The 26,695-nt window shown below is 36.9% G+C and overlaps 1 protein-coding gene across 9 annotated transcripts in view; it reads right to left on the bottom strand.

Annotated features, from left to right (window-relative positions):
* KANSL1 (KAT8 regulatory NSL complex subunit 1) overlaps nt 1-26,695 on the bottom strand; it is a 229,203-nt gene that overhangs the window by 125,094 nt on the left and 77,414 nt on the right. For all 9 annotated transcript variants that reach the window (XM_072645924.1, XM_072645922.1, XM_072645923.1 and 6 more), the window contains one exon: nt 20,379-21,750. In XM_072645924.1, coding sequence (XP_072502025.1) covers nt 20,379-21,667 — 1,289 coding nt within the window. In that variant the 5' untranslated portion in view covers nt 21,668-21,750. The remainder of the gene's footprint in view (nt 1-20,378; nt 21,751-26,695) is intronic.

Genomic DNA, 26,695 nt, shown 5'->3' with positions numbered 1-26,695 from the left:
TATCCTTCATTCCCCCTTTCCCTTTCCAACCTAATTAGAAGCTCTTCCAACTATTCCTTGCTGTCACTCCAACAGTAATAACAATTAACTCTCAAAACTAATACAGAATTAAGAAAAGCTCCCAAATTCACCAGAATCCATCTAAGTCAGATCTCTGTAATATATTATTTGCCTAAAGTCCTGAAATCTAAAATATTTGCAAGTACACAAATTCCTGAAAAAAAATCTGGAATTCCTACAGACTGAGTCACATCTCCTATAGTAATTTTGCCTCTACAGTCTAGAAAATGAAAACTGATATTGTAAATTATTTCCTAGAGACAACACAATGTGGCAGATACTTTTTGCTAGGTAATAAGGATACAAGTACAAGAAATAATCCCTACTCACTTGAGATATATAGGGGCAACAAGTACATACATAAATATATGCAGCATTAATATAGTGAATAAATATAACATATACTAAATGCACTTGAAGTTACCAGGAACAGATTCATAAGGTTGTTCCATTTGAGCTATGTCTTAATGGAGGAGTGGGGCTCTATAAAGTTGACTGGGGAAAGGAGGGACTGCATTCCAGGCATATGGGATGGTCAATGCAAAGTAGGCCAGTTTGGCTCAATTACAGAGTAAGGGACAGGCTGTCCTGTATGGTAAAGCTGGGAAAGACAGGTCCAGTTACAGACTGTAAAGAGTTTTAAAAGCTAATCCTAGAAACAAAGGAGAACAACTGAAGTCTATGGCATAAGGAAACCACATGGTCAGATCCACACTTAAAGAAAATTATTTTGGTAGCAGTGGGTAGGATGGAAATAAGTAGAGGCTTTGAAGCTAGGAGACCAAATAAAAGATCACTGCAATAATTTAGACAAGTAGAAATAAGGGCAGTAACTATGTGTGAGCTGACAGAAAGAATCAGATTCAAGAGGAGTTTTAACAGCAGAAAAGGGGAGAGTTGGCAACCTACCCTATATGTGAGGTGAGAGAGAGTCTAGTATTGAGGACAATGCTGAGATTATGAACCACAAACATCTGAAGGAATGTGATATCCTCAAAAGGAATAGGAAAGTTTTTAGAGGGGAGGGTTTTGAGGGAAAGAGAATGAGCTTAATTTCAAACATGTTGAATTTTAAGATTTCTCCAAGACACTGGTTTTTAAAATGTCCAGTTGTCAACTGGTGAGGGGCTAAAGTTTAGGAAAAAGACTGAGGTTGGGTATGCACACCTGAAAGTTGTCTGAATAAAGATGTGGGAAAGCCAAATGCAAAGAAGGTCAGTTTGGCTGATACAAAGAGGATAATATCTAATATGACTGGAAAAAAAACAGGTCGGGGCAAAGTCTATAGGGTTTTAAAGCTAAACACAGGTATTTATTTTTGATCTCAGAAGCAATAAGGCGTCACTGAAGTTGGGGAGGGAAGGAAGGGGAGAATCATCAAGAAAGGAATTAAGGAAAATTACTCCAGGAGGTAATGAGGATCAGAGACAGATAAAATTCTTAACAAGGGGTCTATGGAAACAACAGGTACATAGATTTCAGGTGGTCTATACACTGAGATGGAGGCGATCTGTCTTTATTGTCACTAACCTCGAAATCAAAGAAATTTAATATTTCCTCAATTTTGAATATAAGCAACTAACCTGATTCCACAAAGAGGTTCATAGGCTTCAGGTTGCCAATGAGGCAGACTCTGTGACTGGGAAAGAGCAGTTATCAGAAAAAGCCAGAGAGAAGAAAAAAATCCAGGGGGAGAGGTAGTCAACATGTTAAACGCAACAAGATAGATCAAGGATCAGGAGTGAAAAAGAGACAACCAGATATGGCAGTTATAAGATCATTGGCAACTTTGGAGAGAGCAATTTTGGCTGAGTGATAAAACAGGAAGCCAGGCTGCAAGTGGTTGAAGAGTGACAGAAGAGAAAACGGAGGCATCAAGTACAGACAGCTCTTTTGAATAGTCTGGATGAGAAAGGGAGGAAGGGTATAGGAGAACAGCACAAGAGGGCAGGTTCTAGTAAAGGTATTTTAAGGATAGGAGGGCGTTGGGCACTGAGGAAGGAAGCAGTTGATGGGAAGGGGGGGAAAATCTAAGAAGAGGATGATAGAGAATGCAATCTGCTAAAGACAGAGAGGGATGGGGATCAATTATACATACAGTTTGACAAGAAGGGCCACATCTTTATCAAAAACGGGGGGAAATGATGAGAGAGTAGAAGATGATATTACAATGATAGGTAGAAAATATATCAAAATGATTTAAGGAAGATTTTTCTAATAACATAAAATAAAAAAGATTTTCTTAAACCTCAATTAGCCTCAAATTTCAATGAACCATAACAGCCCATATCTACATTTTCAATTAGATGTTTACTGTAGATTTCTTGGTCATAAACCCTCTATATCTTGGGTCAAAAAAGTATGTTAAAGGTAACTCTCAAATTGACTTTGAATTAAGGTACCACAAACCTTGTTGCATCAAATACCAAATAGCAGCCTGCTAAAGTAGTCTCAAATTGCTTCTGTTTCCCACCATGGACTGGATTTGTGTTCTCTCTTCTATCATCTCGGTTGCCAGTTAATGCTATTCTCTCTCTCTAACCCCTTCTTCCTCCAGATTACTGACTTTTTTCAAAGTTTTATAGATACCATAAGGCAGAGTAATCTTTTTCTTCCAATTACAGTTCAGAGAAGTAATCCCCAGCTGCTAGTGCCTGTCCCAAGAAATTGTAGTGATAAGTAGGCACAAGATATAGTTTTAAAGCATTTTGCAACACCATGTTAACTCTATGGCTTAGTAGACACAGCAAACAATAGTCAAGAAGATGGTGGGGGGGAGAGAATTCCCTTTTCCTACCTTCAGCTTGTTGTGGTAAGGTGACTGGCAAGCCACTTAACCTCTCAGGGCCCCAGAAAACTTATTAAGACAAGTTGCAGAGCAGTTGCTGATATGAATAGGTAGAGAGTTTTCTCAGTAGGTAGCTCCCAGCACATGAAATCCCAGGTATTGATCCAAACTGCTTAGAAACATCTCATTTTCTTTTCAAGATAAGAACCAAACACATCAATTACAAAAGTATATGTCATCATCTCTGGCATTTCTAAGAAAGGTAAGGTACACAAGACTCACTTCTGAAATGGAATTCAAATTCATACTCAGATCTACACAGTGTAAAAACAGTGTTAAGAATGAAAGACTTTATATCCTAGTTTCCAGGTTTCACTTTTTAAGTGAGCTATTTAATAAGCATTAAGGACCTGCCATCTGTGAGTCACTATGCAAAGAGCTGGAGAGACATAAAAACAAGCAAAAGCCAGTCCCTGCCCTCAAGAAGCTGACAATCTAATGACTCTTCTGGGCCTGCTAGTTTGTAGATTCTCAGAACAAAATTCTATCAGAAGTCTTATTAAATGACTTCTCAAATTTAACCATAAACATCACCATGACCAATTCAACTTGCTTAATTGCTAATTACATTGAAATTAATTTTAATGAATAAAATATAACTTTTCAGTCAGCATCCCTAAAATCTCTTTTGAAATGAGTGCTTAATTTAAAAAAAAAAAAAGAGGGAAGCTTCTCTGAGATGTCATCTTCCTATAGCCACAAAGAAGTTTCCCTATTTCCTGTCTTAACCTCATTTGAAAATAGTAACCAAGTACCAAAGTATTTAACTAATTACTCCTGCAAAGAGAAACTAGGGATTAATACCCATTTAATTTCCAAACCTACACTGAAAAGTAACAGCAAACCATATTTAGGTACAGTGCTTTGTCAAGTGCTTTCCTTCCAACTAGACTATCAGTTGATTCAGATTAAGTATTGACTCCATCTTAAAGATGAGAAAAATTGAGTTCAGAGAAGTTAATTAACTTCCTACAGTTCAACAAACATTTATAAAGCATTTATATACAGACAATGTTAGGCACTGAAAACATTAAACTAAAACATGGCTCACTCCCCACCTTGGAGAAGCTTACACTAGGGGAAAATGGAAGACAGAGGAGTTATGATGGTATAAGTATAATACAAAGAAAGTTGTGATGGTAATTAAAAAAAAGTAAAATGATTTAGAGGAAAATGTAACCAAAGGAAAGGCTAAGTGGAGGAGGGGCCCAGAGTCTACAGGAACAAGATGGTAACTAAGCCCAAGAATTAGAAAAGAGTTCAATTTGGCTGGAAGAGAATACATGAAGGAGAATAATGTGAAACTGGAAATGGGAAATTATAGAGTGTGGAAGGACTTAAATTCAACCCTGAGCAGTCGGCAGTTTATTGTCTAGGCACCAAAGAACCGTTAGAACTGATCAGGGAGTGACATTATCAGAATTCTATACTAGGTCTATTTTAACAATTGTGATGATTTGAGCAAGGGTGGGTCTAGAGGAATGTATGCCAGTAAGGAAGATATAAATGGTACAAAACTGAACTAACATGGGAGATGAGCACAAATGTATAAAATTTTCTGGAGACAGACTCAATAGAGTGTAGCAATTGATTGGATAGAGAGGATGGTGAGTTAAAGGCAAAATTAATTCCCAGGTTTTAATCCAGGTAAACTGGAAGAATGTTCAGAGGATCATATATATAGATAGAGCAGGAAAGATATCAAGTCCAACTCTCACTTCACAGTTAAGGAAACTGGTTAAGGGATGATAAATAACTTGATTGTGGTTCACAGAAATAGGACAGTTGGTTTGGCTTGCATTTGAGATTTGTTTGTTTTGGGGAGGAGGTAGAAAACTGAGATTAGACATGTTTGAGGGATCAACAGATAAAGATTTTTAAGAAAGAACTGAAAATACAGGGCTGGAGTAAAGGATAAAATAAAGATGGATTTCTAAGTCATTCCTTTAGGTAATTGAACCCATGGAAATATATGAGATTACCAAAGGAAAAAGTATAGAGAACATGGAACAAAATCTTGTTCACATGCCTAATCTTGCCATCACTCACAAGTTTTCCAGTTTCATGTTCATAAAGTCCAGAATTCCTTAGTTTGATTGTAACCTTTTATCTTTCCAATTTCCCTATACAGTATGACTCCTCTATGTTCTTTATCCTCACCAACAGTTCTTCATTCACCATTTCCTCTACCCTTTGGTTCTTTCTCAGGTCATCACTCCTACACTGCCTATACTGTCCTTTTTTTCCAACCTGGAACGCTTAGTAAATCAATAAGTTCGACTCTAAATCATCCTCTACAATTGAATCCCTTGTCTTTTTGTTACCACTGAGCATCTCCTTTGTTCCTCTGCATTTTTCTTTGAGGTTTTGTAGATGTTTTCAAGTCATTCTCTTCTTCAGAGTTTGTCTTGAGCTCTCCTATCACCACAGGAGTTTTTACAGTCAGGCTCTTTTCTTTGCTCATTTTTCCTGCCTATCTCTTGACTTGGAATTTTTTGTTAGGGCTGGTCTCTGCACACACCTCTGGGGGCATGGCTGGCCTGACTGAGCTTCTGTCTTTTATAGTCATCTTCTACTTTCACAGCTTGGTCTAGGGTCTCTGAGTTCTGGTGCTTCTTATGATGTATAATCCTGAGAGATGTCTGATCACTGCTTCTCTGAGCTGTACTTTGGTCCTTATGCAGGTAGGGTACCTGTTCCCTCTTGATCATACCTCTCTGCTCAGGAACTGGAATCCTCAGCAACAATGCTGCCAAATTGTACTCAATGCTGCACCAGCACAAAGGGCCCTAGGATCTTTTTCTGACCATATATTAAGTCCTCTTACCATCCCTGGGTACTGTTCCCCACAGCTGCTGTCAACTTCCACCACACAATACTCTTGGCCAGCCTCACCTCAGTGTCTTTAGACATCTCTTTTTGTCTTGTCAAGTTGTCCTGGGCTGGAAAAATGACTCACTGTGACTTTTTGTTGACTTTCCTGCTCAGAATTTGATTTGGTGTTTTCAGCAGTCATCTTGTAAAAGTTTGGGGAAAGGTCTGGCACTTGTGACCTTTCATCCTACCATCCTGACTTCGCCTCCCCAACACCTTTGTTCCTATTCATATGCTGCTTAAAAGAACTGAAGAAAAACACATAACTAACTTATGTTATCTTACCTCAACTGGGCCCTCACTGCAGCAAGACAATTCCTTCTACCTCAGTAATCAATTTATTATCTAACTCGCTACCAGTGGCTACTCCAAAAGCTTTCACTATTTCTTACTACACTATAGGATATTAGATCATCTGACTCTTTTTGGTTAACAAACAGGGTAACATTTCAAGATCTCTAATTTTTTTATTTCTTGAGTACAAATAGTTGAAAGTTTTTTTCTCTTCTTTGACCATTTTAATAACTTGACCACATGTCCTAAACACTATGCTTTAGTTGCAGATTTTTTTTTTATGCCATTCTCTCTCAGTTCTTGTACTACCTGTCAGAATCAATTGTTCTTGATTTCCTTTGATAAATCTTTCCACGTTACTCCCACTAACCATGGGATGCTCCAACATTCTATCTTGAGCCCTCTTCTCTTTTTCTTGCAAACTATCTTGTCTGGTAATCTTATTTGATGGATTCAATCAATAGCTCCATGCAGATGACACCCAGATCTATATATCCAGTCTATCTCCTAAAGTCTAATCTCGCATCTCTAATTGCCTTTTGCTAATTTCAAACTAGAAGTCCAGTAAGCTTCTCAAACTTAACATTTCCAAAAGGGAACTCATTACCTTTTCTCTCAAATCATCCTCTCTTCCCGACTTTCCTATTAAGTGTTGAAAGCACATCTATCTCCTAGTCTTCTAGGCTTGCAATCTTGCTGTCATTCTCAACTCCTCAATGAACTTACTCCATCTATCAAATCTCTTATCAAATTTTGTATTTTTCTACCTTACAATACCTCTCATATAGGTTTCCTTTTTCCCACTCATATTGCCCTAATTCAGGTTCATCTCTTCTTGCCAGGACTATTACAATAGCCTTCTGAACTCCCTGCCTCAAGTCTTTCTCCACTCCACTCAAATGCTAAATTGCATCCTGGGCCCTCTTTAGTCATCCTGGTGAACATCTGGTCACTGGATCCAGACAGCTCAGGAGAAAGTGAGGCTGGTGACCTGCACAGCTCTCTTTCACTCAAAACAAAGTCAAGTGAAAGTCATGTCATCATTTCTCTGATGTCATGGTCCTCTTCAAAAACAAAGGATGAACACAATCACAAAGCGATCTTCCTATAAAGCACAGGTGTGAGCATATCACTGTCTTACTCAACAAACTGCAGTAAGTAGCAACTACCTATTACATCCAGAATCAAATACAAAATCCTCTGGCATTTTAAGTTGCCATAACATGGATCCTTGCAACATTTTCAATCTTCTTAGACTTTACTCTTGTGGAAACTACCTGCCCACTTTCCCCTCAGATATACTTGTTCTTCTCCTAACTCCATGACTTCTTGGAACTGCTTGCTCCGCCTCCACCGTTATAATACCAGGAATGTCTTCCTATCATCTCCATCTACTAGCTTCCTAGGATTCCTTCAAAACTTGGCTTACCTCTCTCTTCTTGCAAAAGGCCTCTCCTTTATCTCACCTCCCCTAGTATCTTTCCTCTGGGATTACCTTGGATTTACATGGAAGCCACAGTTATTTGCATGTTGTCTTCTCCATTAGTATGTGAGCTTTTTGAAGGTGGTTTCCCTAGCACAGCAGCCAGCTGATTAATAGATGCTTCTTGACTGGTAATTCTGGTTCTGCCTATTTCCTAAGGAATAATTTAGCTATCTTTGGATGACAAAGCTTAGCCCAATAACCAAAGTGAGAAATATATTGCATTCAAAAATCAACTAAGGCTACCTAAACTGAACTAAATCGAAAACATCCATGATAAAACTGTAGTTTTCACACTAGCGCTGCCTAATCTCTTTTCTTACAAACAAGGGCCTAACATTTTCTTCCTTTAGCAAAATTACTCATAATCTGAGGAAGAGCACATGCACTAGAGTTAGCAACTGTTTATCTTTGGTTAAAAACAAGAGAGAGGGATGGGAAATATACTGCACAAACTACACCACTTTGGTCTTGTTCTAAATACAAGAAGATATAAAAAAGAAGGTAAAGGGGAAAAGTGTTTTCTGTATATATTTGTTTTTTAAAAACTTCAAAATTCAACTGATAGTCCTCTCTTCAGATCACATGCAATTTAATAAAAGCTTCTTTCAGAGATTTATAAATGGAAAAGACTTTTATTTTTTGCTTTTCTATTATTGCCCCCTGAATTCTTAAAAAACTCCAACTACATCAAGTGCAGCCTTTTAATTTCATACCAAAGGAAAAATTATTTCAGAATCACACTTTGGCAACATAAGAAAAGGCATTCCATTCCCAAGTCCATTTCTCAAGTATTCCATTCAGGGGAGAGGGGGAAAAATACTGCACCATTATCATGGAAAATGTTTTAGTCTGATAGCTTTTGGGGGGAGGGGGGAATATTTTCAATTTCAAATTCTCTTCCTTTCCCTCTTGACTCTCCTCCACTCATTAAGGCAAGAAAAATAAAACTCATAAATATGTATAATGTCATGCAAAACAAATTTCCCATTAGCCAAATTCTTCCCCACTTTCCCCCAAAAACAAAGGCAAGAAAAAGAATGAAAAAGAGAAAAGATGGGTTAATCTACACTGAGTCTATCATTTCTCTGACGATGGAAAACTTTTTTCTTCCCAAGTCCTCTGAAATTGTGATTGATTACTCCACTGACCAGAGTTCCTAAGTTTTTAACATTGATTCTAGTAGTTTTTATAAAGATGACTTGATATAACCAGCTTTTCTCTGTAACAATAAATGAATTTCACCATCAGTATTTTGGTCATTTCTCTGCCTTGACAAGTGGATAATGGGCAAGAAGCAGACAGGATTATTTTCCTGAAAAAAAGTAAGGAGTTAAAGAAAGAACTCCTTTGCCAAGCTCTACTCATTTGTCCAAGATGGTGTCAAGTGCAGAGTGGCATTCAGACTTGATCTCAAATGGTCTAGGAAAAAGAATACTTTGCCCCCTGACTTCATCAGATTTCTGAATTCTCTGTCCTTTTATAAAGCAAAACAACCAGAAGAAGCCTGTTTTGAGGAGAATACTTCGCAAAGCTCAGCTAACCCGAGCCCTGGGGTAGCACATGCTGCAGTAGTTAAGAGTACTGGGCCTGAAATCAGTAAGATCTGAAGTTAAATCCAGCCTCAGACACACAGGATTGACCCTGGGTAAGTCACTTAACCTCTATTTGCCTCAGTTCCTCTTCTGTAAAATGGAGACACGATGGAGAAAGAAATGGCAAACCACTCCAGTATCTTTGCCAAGAAAATCCCATAGACTTGTCCATGGGATCATGAAGAGCTGGACACAACTGCATGACAACAAAACTGAGCCCTAAATCTTTCTGTTAGGGTCTTATCTAATGGCCAAATCTATAATTAAAAACATCTAAAAACTAAAGGAAATAGGATTATTTCTTCACTTAAAAAATTATTGTCTTCTTTGGTAAAGATCAATGAAATGCCTAGTTTCCTCTCAGTTCATTTCACTGGTACCTGAAATTAATCTGGACAAGAAATTAAAAAAAGAACTGCAATAAGACAACCAAACCTGCTCTTCTTGTTGTTGCTGTGGCTGTTGTTCATGAGGAAAAACAATCTGGGATTTTCTCAGCAAAGATATTAGAGTGTCTTGTTACTTCCTTCTTCAGCTCATTTTACGGGTGAGGAAACTGAGGCAAAAAAGAGTTGAGTGATCTAGCCACGGTCACCAAGTTACTAAGTGTCTGGGCTGGATTTGAATTCATGTCTTCCTGACTTCAGGCGCAGCACTCTCTCCACTGTACTACCTAGCTGCTTTCCCCCTTAGAACACAATCAAATTCAACTAACACTGATTAAGACCCTAATGTGTATGAGTCTGTGCTAGAGACAACAAATAGAACAGTCCCTGTCATCAAGGAACCCACATTCTTTTCAAGAAAAACAAAAAGGGATTTAATATTATGCTCGATACAAATACATATTATGGCTTTTTAATCACCTATTTCCTCCCATAAAGAAACAACACACAGGCAGACACAAAAGTACTTAATTTTAAATCTCTTGGATGGATGGCTTGAAAGTACTTGCAAAGTGGAGGGAATATGTCAAATTTAACAAAGGAACAGCAACACAGGTTTCCAAGAATAATATAGCTATACTCTAGTATTCAACCAAAATATTTCCCAAAAATAATTTAAAAGGTCAATATAGATTTTGCACAACCAAGCAAATAGAAGATAAAATTAGGGTGCTAGAAGAGAACTTTATACTTCTCTGTTACAAATTTTCAATCCATGTTATTTATACTGAAGTACCAGTTTTAAATTCAAGAAGACATTTCAGAAATTAATTTCAAAATAAAAGACCACCAAAAATAACTTTTAGAAGCAAAACCTCAAAACTAAACATTCAATTTAAGACTAAAGAGAGTGAACTGATTTTACTGTCCCTTTCCAAATGCACTGCTTGTCTTAGGTGGCAAGGTGATTCAGTAGATAGAACACTGAGAAAGACCTGAGTTCAAATTTGGCCCCAGACACTGTGAGTGTGACCTTGAGCCAGTCACTTAACCTTTTTCCATTAGTTTCCTCAACTCATAAACGAAAAAAACATACCTACCTCCCAGGGTTGTTGTGAGGATCAAATGAGATATTAGTAAAGCACTTAGCACAATGCCTGGAACATAGTAGGCACTTAATAAACGCTTGGTTCCTCCTCCCATATGTATATACAAGCTTTCTACTCATTCCTAAAAATACTGGAGCCAACTTCACACTGTCAACTTGAGTAAATCAACAAGAAAGCAGCAGGAGAGAAATGTAGCTCTCAAATGCCTATCCTTATTTTGAGAAGGGATTCAGAGGCCTCACCAGACTAGCAAAGGGGTTCATGACACAGAAAAGGTTCAGAAGCCCAGGACAGATGAAAACCAATAAAAGATAGAGAGGAGTGCTGGTTTTCTGTACAAAAAGAGAGACTTTAAGCCCTGACCCATACAATTTAAAATTTATTTGTAATTGACTGTTAGTACCATACAGGATAGGATGTAGATGCTAATTCCTTGGGTTAAGAACAGTTGTGGTAATAATACCATTCATTTAATTTGGTGATTAAGTATAATGAGGAGGTGGAGGTAGCGATAATGAAGGGAATAAAGTCAGAATCTATCAACAGAGTATAAGGTTAGATTTAATCTGAAATATGTCATTGTCTTTGAAAACAACTGCAAGAATAATCACTCAAACTGAGATTCCTACCTTAAATCCTCATCAGATAAGGGATCCCACAATTGTAAAAGAGGTGTACATTATGTGATTTTCACATCATATGCAAAGATTTCACTTGGACTAACAATCAAAAGCTTCAATCTAGCCCCAACATGGTACAAATCACAATCTCCATGGGTTTCTCATGTGAAATAAAGTTATCCTAACCTACCAGTCCATGAGGAGGTAGAAAAGGTCAAGTGTACTCTAGTGGAAACTCTAAAAGGTAAAGCCTTCGTATTTAGTAGCTGTGCAGCCAGCTTCAGACAAATCATTTAAGCTCTCTGGGCCTTAGTTTCCTTATTCTTTAAAATGTGAAAAATACAATCCTGGTAGTAGAGGGTCAGATATGATGATATATGTCAAATGGCAATATAATTACAAAGGATTATAAAAATATCATCAATAAATGAATATCTGTAATATGTGGATGATAATACCATGACCACAATATCTATGGAAGCTTTAGTGTTTGCTTGGCATTTACATGCATTATATAAATTTTTCATTATATAACATAACCCTGTGGTGGAAGTAAAAGCCCTATTTTCACTAATAGCAAACTGAAGTTTAGAGAGGTTTCTTGACTTGCTCACTGGAAACCTAAATGATATTCCTAAATTGCAGGTCTGACCATGTCACCCCCAGGGGCTCTCAAGGATCAAATATCAATTCCTCCCTTTGGCAGTTAAAGCCCTTCACCATCTGGCTTCAACATGCCTTTCTGGCTTCATTCAATCTTCTTATCCATACAAATAGCTTTCCTGTTGGTCCTCATACACTACATTCCATCGCCTGTCTCCATTCCTTTAGTTTCTATAGTTTCTTTCTAAGCTTAGTTCAAAATCAGCTTTACACAAGTGAGGCCTAACCAGCCCTCCCAGTCTCTAAAGCCTTCCTCCCAAGTTATTTTGGTTTCGTTGTGTATAGTAACATATGTAGATACTGTCTTAGAATAGTTTTGCTTTTGTCTTTGTAAACCAGCACCTAGCATAGCACAAGTGGTAGGCACTTAAAAAAAGGCTTACTACTTGAAACAATACCTTATGTTTCCCTCCTTTAACTTTTGTTTTCCCAGTACCTTTCTCAAAAAAGGAGTTTAAATTGCTAGGTTTTTGCTCTCCTTGAGCCAATAAACCCACTCACTCAAATCTAAGTTTTGTGTGCTTAATGTCCTCTTGATACTACAAAGCTATTCTCCTAAGCAATAGGGATTTGGAAAGAGAGGTTGGTTTTGATATTTTGAAAAAGTTCTCACCATTCAAGAAGAAATCAAAGCCTTGGTTCATCAATCAACAAGCATTTATGGATACACAGAAAGGCAAAAAACATTCCCCATCCTCAAGGAACATACATTCCAAAGGAGAAATTTAAATAACTAGGTACACACAAAATATACACAGTGTAAATGGAAAAGGAGATTCAAAAGCTCACTGAAGAAAATAGTTCTTTCAAAATTAGAATGGCACAGATGGAGGCTAAGGACTTTATGAGAAAGCAAGAAATCACAAAACAAAGCCAGAGGAATGGAAAAATGGAAGATAATGTGAAATATCTCATTGGAAAAACAACTGACCTGGAAAATAGATCCAGGAGAGACAATTTTAAAATTATGGGACTACCTGAAAGCCATGATCAAAAGAAGAGCCTAGGCATCATCTTTCATGAAATTATCAAGGAAAACTGCCCTGAGATTCTAGAACCAGAGGGCAAAATAAATATTCAAGGAATCCACAGAACACTGCCTGAAAGAGATCCAAAAAGAGAAACTCCTAGGAACATTGTGGCCAAATTCCAGAGTTCCCAGGTCCAGGAGAAAATATTGCAAGCAGCTAGAAAGAAACAATTCAAGTATTGTGGAAATACAATCAGGATAACACAAGATCTAGCAGCTTCTACATAAGGGATCAAAGGGCATGGAATAGGATATTCCAGAAGTCAAAGGAATTAGGACTAAAACCAAGAATCACCTACCCAGCAAAACTGAGTATAATACTTCAGGGGAAAAATTGGTCTTTCAATGAAATAGAGGATTTTCAAGCATTCTTGATGAAAAGACCAGAGCTGAAAAGAAAATTTGACTTCCAAACACAAGAATGAAGAGAACCATGAAAAGGTGAACAGCAAAGAGAAGTCATAAGGGACTTACTAAAGTTGAACTGTTTACATTCCTACATGGAAAGACAATATTTGTAACTCTTGAAACATTTCAGTATCTGGGTACTGGGTGGGATTACACACACACACATGCACACACGCACACACACATAGAGACAGAGTGCACAGAGTGAATTGAAGAGGATGGGATCATATCTTAAAAAAAATGAAATCAAGCAGTGAGAGAGAAAGATATTGGGAGGAGAAAGGGAGAATTGAATGGGGCAAATTATCTCTCATAAAAGAGGCAAGCAAAAGACTCATTAGTGGAGGGATAAAGAGGGGAGGTGAGAGAAAAACATGAAGTCTACTCTCATCACATTCCACTAAAGGAAAGAATAAAATGCACACTCATTTTGGTATGAAAACCTATCTTACAATACAGGAAAGTGGAGGATAAGGGGATAAGCAGAGTGGGGGGGGGATGATAGAAGGGAGGGCATGGGGAGGAGAGTGCAATTTGAGGTCAACACTCATGGGGAGGGATAGGATCAAAAGAGAATAGAAGTAATGGGGGACAGGATAGGATGGAGGGAAATATAGTTAGTCCTATACAACACAACTATTATGGAAGTCATTTGCAAAACTACACAGATTTGGCCTATATTGAATTGCTTGCCTTCCAAAGGGAAGGGGTGGAGAGGGAGGGAGCTAAAGAAGTTGGAACTCAAAGTGTTAGGATCAACTGTAATGTTCTTACCACTAGGAAATAAGAAATACAGGTAAAGGGGTATAGAAAGCTATCTGGCCCTACAGGACAAAAGAGAAGACAGAGACAAGGGCAGAGAGGGATGATAGAAGAGAGAGCAGATTGGTCATAGGGGCAATTAGAATGCTTGGCGTTTGGGGGGGGAGGGGAGAAAAGGGGAGAAAATTTGTAACCCAAAATTTTGTGAAAATGAATGTTAAAAGCTAAATAAAAAAAAAATGTAAAAAAAAAAAAATATATACACAGTGTAGATGAAAGTAATACGAAGAAAGGTTCCCCTCAAAACGTATATTCAAGTCTTCATCCAAGTCCTGAAAGAAACCAAGCAAACTAAGATGTGCAGGTGAGGTGGCAGAGTGCTCCTAGCATGAAGGACAGTCAATGCAAAGGCATGGAGTTAGAATGTCAAGTTCAAGGAACTGCAAATAGGTCAATAAAACTGGATCCTAAAAGAATTGTAAAGAGCTGAAAAGACAGAAAGGGGTCAGGTTATGAAAAGCTTCAAATGCCAATTAAAGGACCTTATCTTTGATCCTGAAGTAACAGGAATCTACTAAAGGTCACTGAACAAAGAGGTGACATGATTAGATCTACATTTTAGATACACCACTTTGGTAGCTGAAAGTGAAAACTTCTCAAAATAGTTAGCAATCATTAAAGACATCATTTTCTTAAATGTTCAAAAGAATGAATAAAAGCCCTAATTATTAAATGACAGAAAGCCACAGGAAACTAATTTACCAATAACCAAAATGTAGGTATCACATAGCTAGTAAATGTAAAAGCTAGGACTTGAACCCAGATTGTTTGATTTCACATCCAAGACTTTTTCCAAGCAAGTCACATAAATGTACTTTACATAACCTTGGAGATCAAAATACACAAGATGATTTAATAACAGTGCTTTTTTTAGGTTTTACTAAGGAAGAGACAAATATTTCAGTACTGGAGTCATAGTTTTAATTTAAAATATTTACATAATCCTACCCCAAAACACTTAAATTTTAAAAGTACCTAGTATATCAGAAATTTGAAAGAGGTCAAATACTATGGGGATTCTGGAATATCAGAAAGGAAAGCAGAAATAACAAAATAAAACAAGACAAGAAACTTCCAAATTGCATGATCATGAGTTTCCTGGCCAACCCACCTTCCAGAACACTGTTACTAAAGCTTACGTTAAGAAATAAACTAGAGTCTGTATCCCAAAGAGATCCTAAAAACAGGAAAGAATGCACATGTACAAAAATATTTATAGCAGCTCTTTTTGTGGCAGTTAAGAAGTGGAAAATGAGGGAATGCCCATCAGTTGGGAAGTGGAATACTAAGAGGACCATGACAAGGACCATGACATCAAGATGATGACAAGACTTGCACTTGACTTTGATCTAAGTGAGGGAAGACCTGCTAGGTCATCAACCTCACTTTCTTCTCCTGAGCCCCCTGGGTCCAGTGATATTCATGAGGACGTATGAAGATGACCCAGGATACAATGTGAGACCCTGACCTTTGTAGACTAAAGTCTTATGATATTCTCACTTTGAGTGAGATACACCCATTCAATAAACAGGCTTCTTTAAGTAGTTACTCAAGGGATGGCCCCTTTAATTAAAAAAAAAAAAAAAAACCTGGGGGGGAAGACCTTCAGGGTTCCTGGGTAAAAGAGAAACAGTTGCTATTTAGTAATTACATTCACTCTGTGCTACGTAGGTGGGGACCTGTTGTCCAGTCTACGAGATTGAGTGAACTGGATTTAAGGCTTGGTCTTCGAGCAAGAAATCTAGCCCCTAAACCCAAAGGAAAAAAGGCAGCTTTTAGCCATGGAAGTGTACCTTCCCCTGGGTAGAACAAAGAAGAGGAGAGGAAGGGAAGTGAGGGGAGCTGCTACTCACTCACAGGTTGTGTTTGTCCTTCATTTTCGAAGATGACCATGACATCAAGATGATGACATGACTTGCAGTTAACTTTGATTTGAGTGAGGGAGGGCTGTGCAAGGTCACCAGCCTCACTTTCTTCTCCCAATGGAATACTATTGTTCCATAAGAAATGACAAGCAATCAGACTTCAAAATAACCTAGAAAGACTTACATGAAACTAATATTGAGTGAAGTGGGCAAAACCAGAACATTTTACACAGTAACAGCAATGTTGCATGATGACTAACTTTGATAGACTTATCTCTGCTTAGCAATGCAAGGATCTAAGACAGCTCCAAATGACTTATGAGGGAAAATGCTATCCACATCCAGAAAAAGAACTATGAAGCCTAAATGCAGGTGAAAGCATACTATTTTGCTCTTTTTTTTCCTTCTCTCTTGTGGTTTCTCCCATTGGTTCTAATTCTTTACATATGACCAATGTGAAAATATGTTTAATATGAATATATACATAGAGTCTGTATTAGATAACACACTGCCTTGGGGTGGGGGGTTGAAAATTTGGAATTCAAAAATCTTATGGAAGTGAATGGCGAAAACTAAAAATTAATTAAAAAGAAAAAGAAATTAACTAGGGCTAGCCTTAAAGTTCATTTAAGAATCACACTCCCCTGCCACAATACAGCATAAATTTTCAAAGTCAAATAAACGTCACTCAAGCTAGTCAACAATATTGTTATCTTGTTATTTAATCTCCAACTCTCATAGACAACACAGCCAATAAGCTAGAATAGTCAACAAAATTTATCAAGTTAATATGGAACTGATAATGCAAAATGAATCCTCTATTATATGGTTTGAGCACTATATTTCCATTATAAAACCTTGCCAGATATTTCTCACACCAATAAAAGAAAATCTATTCATAAATGGTCAAAAATTAAGTGATCATCATACATCATAACACAAATCCCCACATTTGTTGAGGAGCAGAAAGGGAAAACAAAACTTCCTTATTATTTTAGTAAATTAGTTTATTCCTTTAGTCCCTCAATACATCAATGTACGTTAATTTACATGGAACTATACTGAAAACAGATAAAAGGGGAAATTACTCCTGATAACATGAATGTGTTCAAGGATGTATTCTTAAAATACTAAGGATAAGGTCAAGAACACTTTAACTTCATTAACTTCAGTAAAAACAAACAAAAGAAAACGCTAAACCAATTAACTGCAGAATGATGAACCTAGGTTTAGTATGAGAGTCAACAAAACACTATGACCCACACAGTCAGACTCAAACTCTTTAAGATTATATTCTTAATGGCCTTTTCACTCATTGATTTATGGGAACAGAAGAGGATTTATATGGCTATAAAAAATAATGAGTGCCAAAATCAATTGTCTCCTAAAAACTCATAAATAGTAACCTAATCTCTGCTAATTTGTTTTCTTTCTATAAGACCTCATGGGAAACAACATTAGTAATAGGTCTGACCATGTGTTTCTTTTCTCCAATAAGAAAAGACAGATAAAAGTGTGGCTGAAACTGGGCATAGACCAATGCCTGACACCTTACACAAGAATAAAGTCCAAATGGGTACGTGATCAAGGAATAAAGATTGATACTATAAACAAATTAGTGGAGCAAGGATTAATGTATTTATCAGATTTATAGAGGAGGTAAGAATTTTTGACTAAAGAAGAGATAGAAAGCATTATGAAGTGCAAAACGGATAATTTTAATTACATTAAACTGAAAAATTTTTGTACAACCAAATCCAATGCAACCAAGATTAGGAGGGAAAGAGAAAACTGGGAAAGAATTTTTGCAACTAGTTTCTGTGATAAAGGGCTCATTTCTAAAATATATAGAGAACTGAGTCAAATGTACAAGAATACAAGTCATTCCCCAATTGATAAATGGTCAAAGGATATGAACAGGCAATTTTCAGAGGAAGAAATTAAAGATATCTATAATCATATGAAAAAAGGCTCTAAATCACTATTGATTAGAGAGAGACAAATCAAAACAACTCTGAGGTACCACATTACACCTATCAGATTGGCCAACATGACAAAATAGGAAAATGATAAATGTTGGAGAAGATGTGGGAGAGTTGGAACACTAATTCATTGCTGGTGGAGCTGTGAGCTGATCCAACTATTCTGGAGAGCAATTTGGAACTATGCCCAAAGGGCTACAAAAATGTGCATACCTTTGACCCAGCAATACTGCTTCTAGGACTATACCCCCAAGAGATCATAAAAACGGGAAAGGGTCCCACATGTACAAAAATATTTATACTAGCACTCTTTGTGGTGGCCAAAAACTGGAAATCAAGGAGATGCCCATCAATTGGGGAATGGCTGAACAAGTTGTGGTATATGAATGCAATGGAATACTACTGTGCTATATAAGAAATGATGAACAGGAAAGACTTCAGAGGCCTGGAGAGACTTATATGATCTGATGCTGAGTGAAAGGAGTAAAACCAGGAGAACTTTGTGCACAGCAATAACCATGGTGTGCGAGAGTTTTTTCTGGTAGACTTGAAACTTCACTGCAATGGAAGAACTTAAAATTCCCAATGGTCTTTTAAGGTGAAATGCCTTCCATACCCAAAGAAAGAACTTTGGAATTCAATTGTAGAATGTAGCAGATCATTTTCTTTAGTATTATGTTTTGGTTTGTTACATGATTTCTCCCCTTCATTTTAATTCTTCTATACAGTATGACTATAGTGAAAATGTATTTAATAGGAATGTATATATAGAACCTATATAAAATTGTGTGCCATCTCAGGGAGGGAGGGAGGAGCGAGGGGAAAAAATAATCTTAAGTTACATGGTAGTGACTGTATTAAGAACACTGAAAACAAAAGAGGATACTTGAAAAGGGGATAAGTGAAAGCTTCCCCTACTCTGATATTATATCCAGTTTTTCTTGCACATGCAAGAAAAGATATCTTTCACCTTATCTTGCATGTTTATTCCACGTATTCAAGAACGTTTAAGCAGACTGTGAAAAACTGAGAAATAATTTAACTGAATTCTATCAAATAGGCAGTATGCTACAACTAACCCATCAAGTCCAGAAACCCAGTCCAAATTATAGGAAACTTTGTGACCCTTCCTTTTTGGTGCCTTCATACCACAAGATTTCAACATCCGTATCCTAACCTACAAGTTCCTCCATCGGCTCATATCCTATAACCTACTCTCACCTCACCACCTCAGCTACATGAAGCTATGATCACACTCAATCTCACTATCACCCACAAGTGTTCCACTTTCATGATCAAGGACTGTCAAATTGATACAATGATAATCTGCATCATTCTCTCTATTTTTATACCATAACTTCTGCTAAAACCAGTCTTTGTCCTCACTGACATCTCCAATCCCTCCAACCTTTCAGTACTTTCCCAGGCCATCACCCCTATTGTGGCTACATTTTCCTCTCCTCCAACTCGCTATGATTTAGTCAACTCCAGTTCAAACAAACTCAATAAAAATGTAGTGCAGTGGACAGCACTGGATCTGGAGTCAAGAAAGCTCAAGTTCAAATCCAGCCTCAAACACTTATTAGCTGTGTGACCATGAACTGGTTACTTAACCTCCTCTACTTCTAAGTATTTCATGTTTTATTTTCCTCCTATGCATTTATTCTGACTATGTAGTATGGGGCCACAAAGCTGGCCTCAGCAAGAGGGGAGGCGCAACTCTTCTGTCTCTTCATACTGAATGCCTGTTTACATGAAGTGACACAAAGTGAAGCAAGTAGAACCAGGGAAACAGTATACACAGTAACCATAATGAAAATATAAAGAAAACAAAACTGAACTGAATGATATGAAATTATAATGACCAAGCATGGCCACAAAGATATGAAAAAGCACTCCTTTACTTCTTTGCAAGTGAGGGACTACAGGTGGATATAAATGGAAAATATAATGGAAAAAAAACAGCCCTTTAAAGTTTTTTCTAGAATTAATATGAAAACTTTCTATCTAATCCAATTCTTCATTTAGCTATAAAAGCATGAGTGTAAATACGATGCCTTTTGTCTCCTTATCTTCTTTCAAAAGCAGAATAAAAATAAAATTTCAAATAGAATTACATCATTTTAGACTTCAGCAAAACATTATCACAATATATTCAGAAATACCTTACCTCACAAATAAGTAAACATATGTACATAAAGCTACTTATGTGTTCTAAATTATGGTCAAAATAATGTAATTTAGCCACTGCAAAAAGAATACTTAAAACAACTTATCTACACTGAATTTTCCACTGACTCTTACTATTTTTTAAAGAGTTAAGTTTGGTTAATACTCACAGTGGCACATGCCGCTGCTCTGTATCAGCCTTAGCCAGTTCTTCCTCCTCGATGTCAGACTCCCCTCCTGAGCTACTGTCAGTGACATCCGAATCAAAGGCCTGTTCACTGGACTTCAGATTAGCTGTGCTACTAGCTGTAAATTTCTCCAATTCTTCTGAAATAGAATCACTTTTCAGAAAACTACTAAGTCCTTCTGAAGTAGAAGTCTCACTGGCAGCTTTCCGCAGGGCAGCTTCAGCCTTCCGGGTCAGCATTAACTGGCTACGGTGCCTCAAGGATTCCAAGTTTGGCAGTTTGCTTAGAGTCTTCTCCAAGAACCCACCCAACTGGTGCTGTATATGCCTCTCCACCTGTTTGGCCTGCACCACCTGTAAGCGCTTCTGCAACCTCCGAGCACGACTCTCAATGTCTGCCTGCCGCCGCAATAATGCTGTTGTCCTCATATCAGAATCTAGAGAACTAAAAAGGCTACAAGGCAGTGGAGATTTCTGCCCCTGTGTCTTGCTACCCCCCAAATTAGAGTTGGAGTCCGTTTCAGGTGATAACCTATTCTCTCCACTGCCCCCTTGAAGTGCCAGTTGCTCCGTGGAATTTACGGAAGATTTGTTTGCAGTGCCATTATTGCTAAACATGTGCTCAACATCAAGGTTTCTATGTGGAAGAGTTGTATTGGTCAAACCCACCTTCAAATCCCCAGATTCAGAACCCCGAACTTCAACACCATGGAGAGTAGACGAAGAGAGAGCACATTTTCCCCCATTGAGAGAACTGGAATTATCGTGGTCAGGATTTGCACTTTTAGTCAATTTCTTGGCCAACCCATTTACAGGTGCTTGTGGAAGAGTTGGCTGGCCACTTGTATTCATGGTTTTTATATTCTCTAAGGAAAACTCCAAAACTGGCTGTCTCCCCAACAGCTCAGCTCGGAGTTCAAAAGACTGAGATAAGAGGGAATGAGATTTAAGGACTGTTTGCTTGCTGAAGACTCCTTGCAATTTCAAAGATTCTTTTGAAGGAACAGATGCTACATCTGAGCAGAGATAAGATGCCACCAATGGCTGCAGCTTTCCCAAATCTTCCTTGGTAGGATTGTTTCGGAAGTCTAAACTGGAATCTTCTGTTGAAATGGCTTTCCTTTTGGTTCCGTTGGCAGCAATAAGGATATTGGTATTGCCGTTGTTCTCGGCACTGCCAGGAGACAAGGTGGAGGATGGGGGAGCCAGTTTGAACCGGATGTGGTGAGCTTCAGCTGCTGCATCAGTGAGAGCGGGCGCCATCGCAGCCATTCAGCACAGAGAGACAGGGAGTCCAGCCTCTCCTGTTGTTGAGGCCAGCTCCACGGCCCCTTACTATGTAGCCAGAGGATAGTCTAAGAGAAAAAAGGAAGAAGAGAGTTAGCAAATGCGTGGAAGGAAAAAATACATGAAAGTTTCATAATAAAACAGACTGAAGAGGTCTTGAAATGATCTAATTTAATCTAGTTTATTCTTCTGCTCCTGCTTAAGAGTAAAAATAGAACATTCCAGATATAGATAATTTTACTTGATTTGATTACAGCCCCTTTTTAAAAAATTACCCTCTTCTAAATGCATCTTCCTCCTTTCTGTGTATGGGTAGACAGTGAACATCACATACATCGTTAAAGTCATGGTCAAATTCAGTTTTATCACTTCAGTTTGAGGATTTTTCTCCACTGAACCCTACTTTCTACTAGTCACCCATCTATCAGATACTGCTCAGCAAATCCTGTATTAAAAAGTCACTTTCTCCCACCTCCACCCCATTACATTCTCTCTCTCTCTCTCTCTCTCTCTCTCTCTCACACACACACACACACACACACACACACACACACACACACACACACACACACACTACTGCTTACAGAATCAGCCTATTCCCAAAAAATATCCAGGGGTCAAATGTGAATCATAAATGTAACATGTTAAGACATGCAAGAGAATTTTTAAATGAAAGGCTCTACCCATAAAATAAATCCACAGAAAAATTAGTATACTACTGTTGAGCATCCTATAACTAACAAACTTTTCCATAAATATCAAAACAATCATATTTCATTAGGAAATATATCAATAGAAGCCCTACAAGAGAGCTGATAAAAATCACGTTAGTTAATTTTGTTCAGATTTAACATTAGTGTTGAGAAATGTCAACTGCTATGAATTACAGTGATACACAACTTGCATTCAAAAAAGACAAGATTATAACCTACCTATTAGGGTAGAATTAACTGTCAAAAGGAGCCAAGGATAAGAAATTCTCACCCAAAAGATTATCACTAACTGAAGCAAACACAATCATTTACTAAACTTTAAAGACAATAAAAATTCATGAACAGGAAGCGAACTGAAAATGTAACCATTTAATAAAATAAGGAGGGCTTTCAGTATTTCCAATGGAACACACAATGCCCAAAATACCTGTTATTGAAAACAGACTTCATCGAAAGGCAGTCTGTTCAGACAAACACTCTATTTTTACATATAAAAACAGCAATATCTACTTATTTCAAAAACTCTCCAAACTATGAGAATTATTCAGGGCACAAAAATAATATTCCACATTGGGAAACATGTTTTAAGGGAATATATGTTTAAGGATGTGATAACCTACCTCTAACCCTCACCATACATATTTGTTTCACTGAACTTTACAATTTAAAGAAAACATTTTTTTGGTTGAGGAGACTAGGCAAAAAAACGAATCATCAATTTCGCCCCCAGAGTTTGAGATCGAAGTCACAGAACCACAGAATCACAGCTTTAAAGCTAAAAACAGTCATCTCAAAAGTGAGATGCAAATGAAAATCCATTGGGATACAAGAAAGAAAATATTTTAATTTATATAAAAATTGACACAGGCTCTCCACTGTGCCTGTGTCACACCTAAAGGGACCCTGAAAGAAGTATCACAACTCATAGGGAAATATTGATGGTTGCGACTTCACTTACCAGTTCACTTTCAAAATACTGCAACCAAATGTAGTTTCTAAGTGCCTAATTAAATGGATCTGTGGATATTATTTAGTTTTAAATTCAAAAAGTGCCTTAAAATGCATCCTGCAAAGAAACTACAGATTGAACACTAATAACTTAATAACATAGTTGGATCATACCAATAACAAAAATGATATTGTCTAAATTAGTTTGTCATTTCAGTTCCATACTCAATTACTAAAACATTACTTTACAGAACTAGAAAAATAAAATTTATTTGGAGGAAAAGGTCAAAAATCTCAAGGAAAACAATGAAATAAAGTAGGCAGGAAGGGAGTCTGGTCTTAGCCAATCTCAAACTACACTATAAACCAGTGATAATTCAAACTACTTAGCATGGTTAAAAAACAGAAAAGTTCAACGCTACAGATTAAGAACAGAGAAGCAATCAATAATAGTAGCAGTGTCTGATAAACCCAAGGACTCCCAATTACTAGGGGCAAAGACTTTGCATTTAATAAAAACTACTGGGATAATAGAAAAGCAGTCTGGTACAAATTAGGTTTAGATCAGTATCTCAAACCATAGACCATAAGAAGTTCCAAATGATATATGGTCTGGATGTTGGATATAGAGTACAAGGCTTGGTGTCAGAAAAAACTGGAGTTCAAATATGGTCTCAGGCACTTGAGAAGGTCAATTAACCTTTCCCTGCCTCAGCTTCCTCAACTGTAAAATGGGAGTAATAATAGTACCTACTTCCCAGGTTATTGTGAAGATCAAAATCTCTAAGTTCTAAACTGGCCTCAGATACATACAAGCAAATGACTTAATCTCTGTTTAACTCAGTTACAAATAACAGCACCTACTGACCAAAGGGTTGTAAGGATCAATTGTGATAACAGTAATTGTAAAGTGCTTATTACTACTATTATTACGTAAAATGTTACACCACAAACAAATTAAGGTATACCTTTTACAGACAGGGAAGTGCTTTCGACCAAACAAAGCATACAGGATTGTCAGTAGATAGAAGACAATTGGGATTACATAAAACCAAAATATTTTTGCACAAGCAAAATCAATGCAGTCAATAATTTTAAAAGAAACAGTTAACTGGAAAATAACCCAGAGAAGAAAACACTGATAAAGGTTTGCTATCCAAGACATATAAGGAAGGGTACAAAATTTTAAGAACAAGAATTATTCCACAACAGATAAACATAAACAGTCAAAGGATACAAAGAGGCAGTTCTCAAAAAAAAATTATAATCAATGTCTATATGAAAAAAATGCTACAAATCACATAAAAGAAATGAAAATTAAAACATCAGATTTGACCAAGGTAACAAAAAAAAAAAAAAAACACTGCAATTGTTAGAGGGTCTATGACAAGACAGGCATATTAATGTTGGTGGTGTGAATTTGCCTCAAATATCCTGGAAAGCAATTTGAACTAAACAACAAAAAAAAAAGTTGGTAAAACTATGCGTATATTTTTACCAAGAAAAGCCACAATGATGTATCTAGCCCTCCCCCCAAAGAGAAAAAAAAAATTTAAATACTCAAAAATATGTATAGTAGTACTTTTTGTTGTAGCCAAGAACTAGAAGCAAAATGAGTGCCCATCAACTGGGCAATAGATGACCAAATAAGGTATAACTCTATCATTTTATTTTGCAGTAAGAATATGAAAGGGATGGATTCTGAGAAACCTAATAAGACTAGCAGGAACTGATAAAGACTGAAGTTTAGCAGAATCAGAAAAACAATTTCTATAATTACTACTACAAAAATTCAAAGATTTAACAACTTTTATCAAATTCAATGACTAATCAATTCTAGAAGACTAATTATGAATAATGCTCTACACCTCTTGAAAAGGAGGTGATGGACTGAATTAAGGTGCAGAATGAGACATGCTGTGGATCCGTTTTGTTTGACAATACTTGTCATGAGAGGGAAGGACTGAAGAGGAAAGTTAAGGGAGAAGAGTGGGGATAGTTGGTAATAAACACAAAATAGAAAAAGTATCAATAAAACCTTTTTTTAAAAAAAATACAGAAGAGAACAAAAGCAAGTTCAGATGGAGATATTAGGGGTACCTAGGTGGCACAGTGGCTAGAGCACCAGGCCTGGAGTAAGTCCTTAATTCAAATTTAGCCTCAGATATTTACTATCCCTGTGACACTGAAGAAATCACTTTACCTCTGGTTTACCTCAGTTTCCTCATCTATAAAATGAGGACAACAATAACAGCACCTACTTCCCAGGACCACTGTGAGGACAAGACAAGATGATAACTGTAAAGTGCTGCAAACGTGCTGCACAAGTGCCTGGCACACAGTAAGCACTATGTAAATGTTAGCTGTTATCATATAGAAAAAAACAGGTCAATGCTGGAATTAACAGGTTAAATTAAAGATATCACAAAAACAAGCTGAACATAATCAACATTAGTAATTTATATGCAGTCTTCTTTTCTGCTCTTTATAAAGGAAGTGCCCTTTTTTGTGATGTCTGTCAAGGTCATAATAAAAAAGGAAATTATTTAAAAGAATTTAAGCAAAACTAGAAAACTGCAGCACTAACACTTCTACCTTTCTTATGAGCTTTTCATCATCTACATTATAAAGCAAAAAACACAGCAAACATATTTGACAAAAATGTGGCCAAAAAATTTTGAAACTGAGATTATTTGAAATGTGGACTTATATCACTATCATTAATTTTGCCTTGAGCTAGTAAATAATACAGCAATCATGATTAGCAAAATATCTTAAAATTAAGCTTCTGTTGCAAGAAACTATACATATCACTTATAAATTCTCAGACCGGCAAACTTGAACTTGGAAATACAATTTTCTAACCTATTTTTCAAAGTCTTGCCAAGGAGTTTCAGTGAGTTTTGAACCAATCTGTCAAAAAGATTAAAATGAAATACCTAATTAATTTGCAACAAATGATAGACATCAGGGAAAAAGGAAGCGTACTGGACAAATTTCAACCAAAGACTTTATAGTGGACAGAATGCAAAATTAAGCATCATGATTTATTACGTGTAACTAATGAATCATTTCTTCCATTTGGATCTATATAGCTTTGTAAATCACTCTTTTCAGCTATGAAAGCCATAAAAAAAGCAATAAAACAAATTACATTAAAAATCACACTTTTATATCACTATTAAGTATTAAACTAAGAATTTCAAAAATAATGAAGCATATCCATTGTTACTGAAAAGATCTTTTGTAACATTAATAAAATTTAACACTTCTGAAATTATTTTATCTTTATCCTACTCCTCTTAATTTGTATTTTGAATATTTTATTTGTACATAATACATACCACTGTAA

The sequence above is a fragment of the Notamacropus eugenii genome, chromosome 2 (genome assembly GCF_028372415.1).
Source record: "Notamacropus eugenii isolate mMacEug1 chromosome 2, mMacEug1.pri_v2, whole genome shotgun sequence".
NCBI lineage: Eukaryota > Metazoa > Chordata > Mammalia > Diprotodontia > Macropodidae > Notamacropus > Notamacropus eugenii.
Note: the sequence above shows the minus strand (reverse complement) of the source record. Positions and strands in the feature narration are given on the sequence as shown.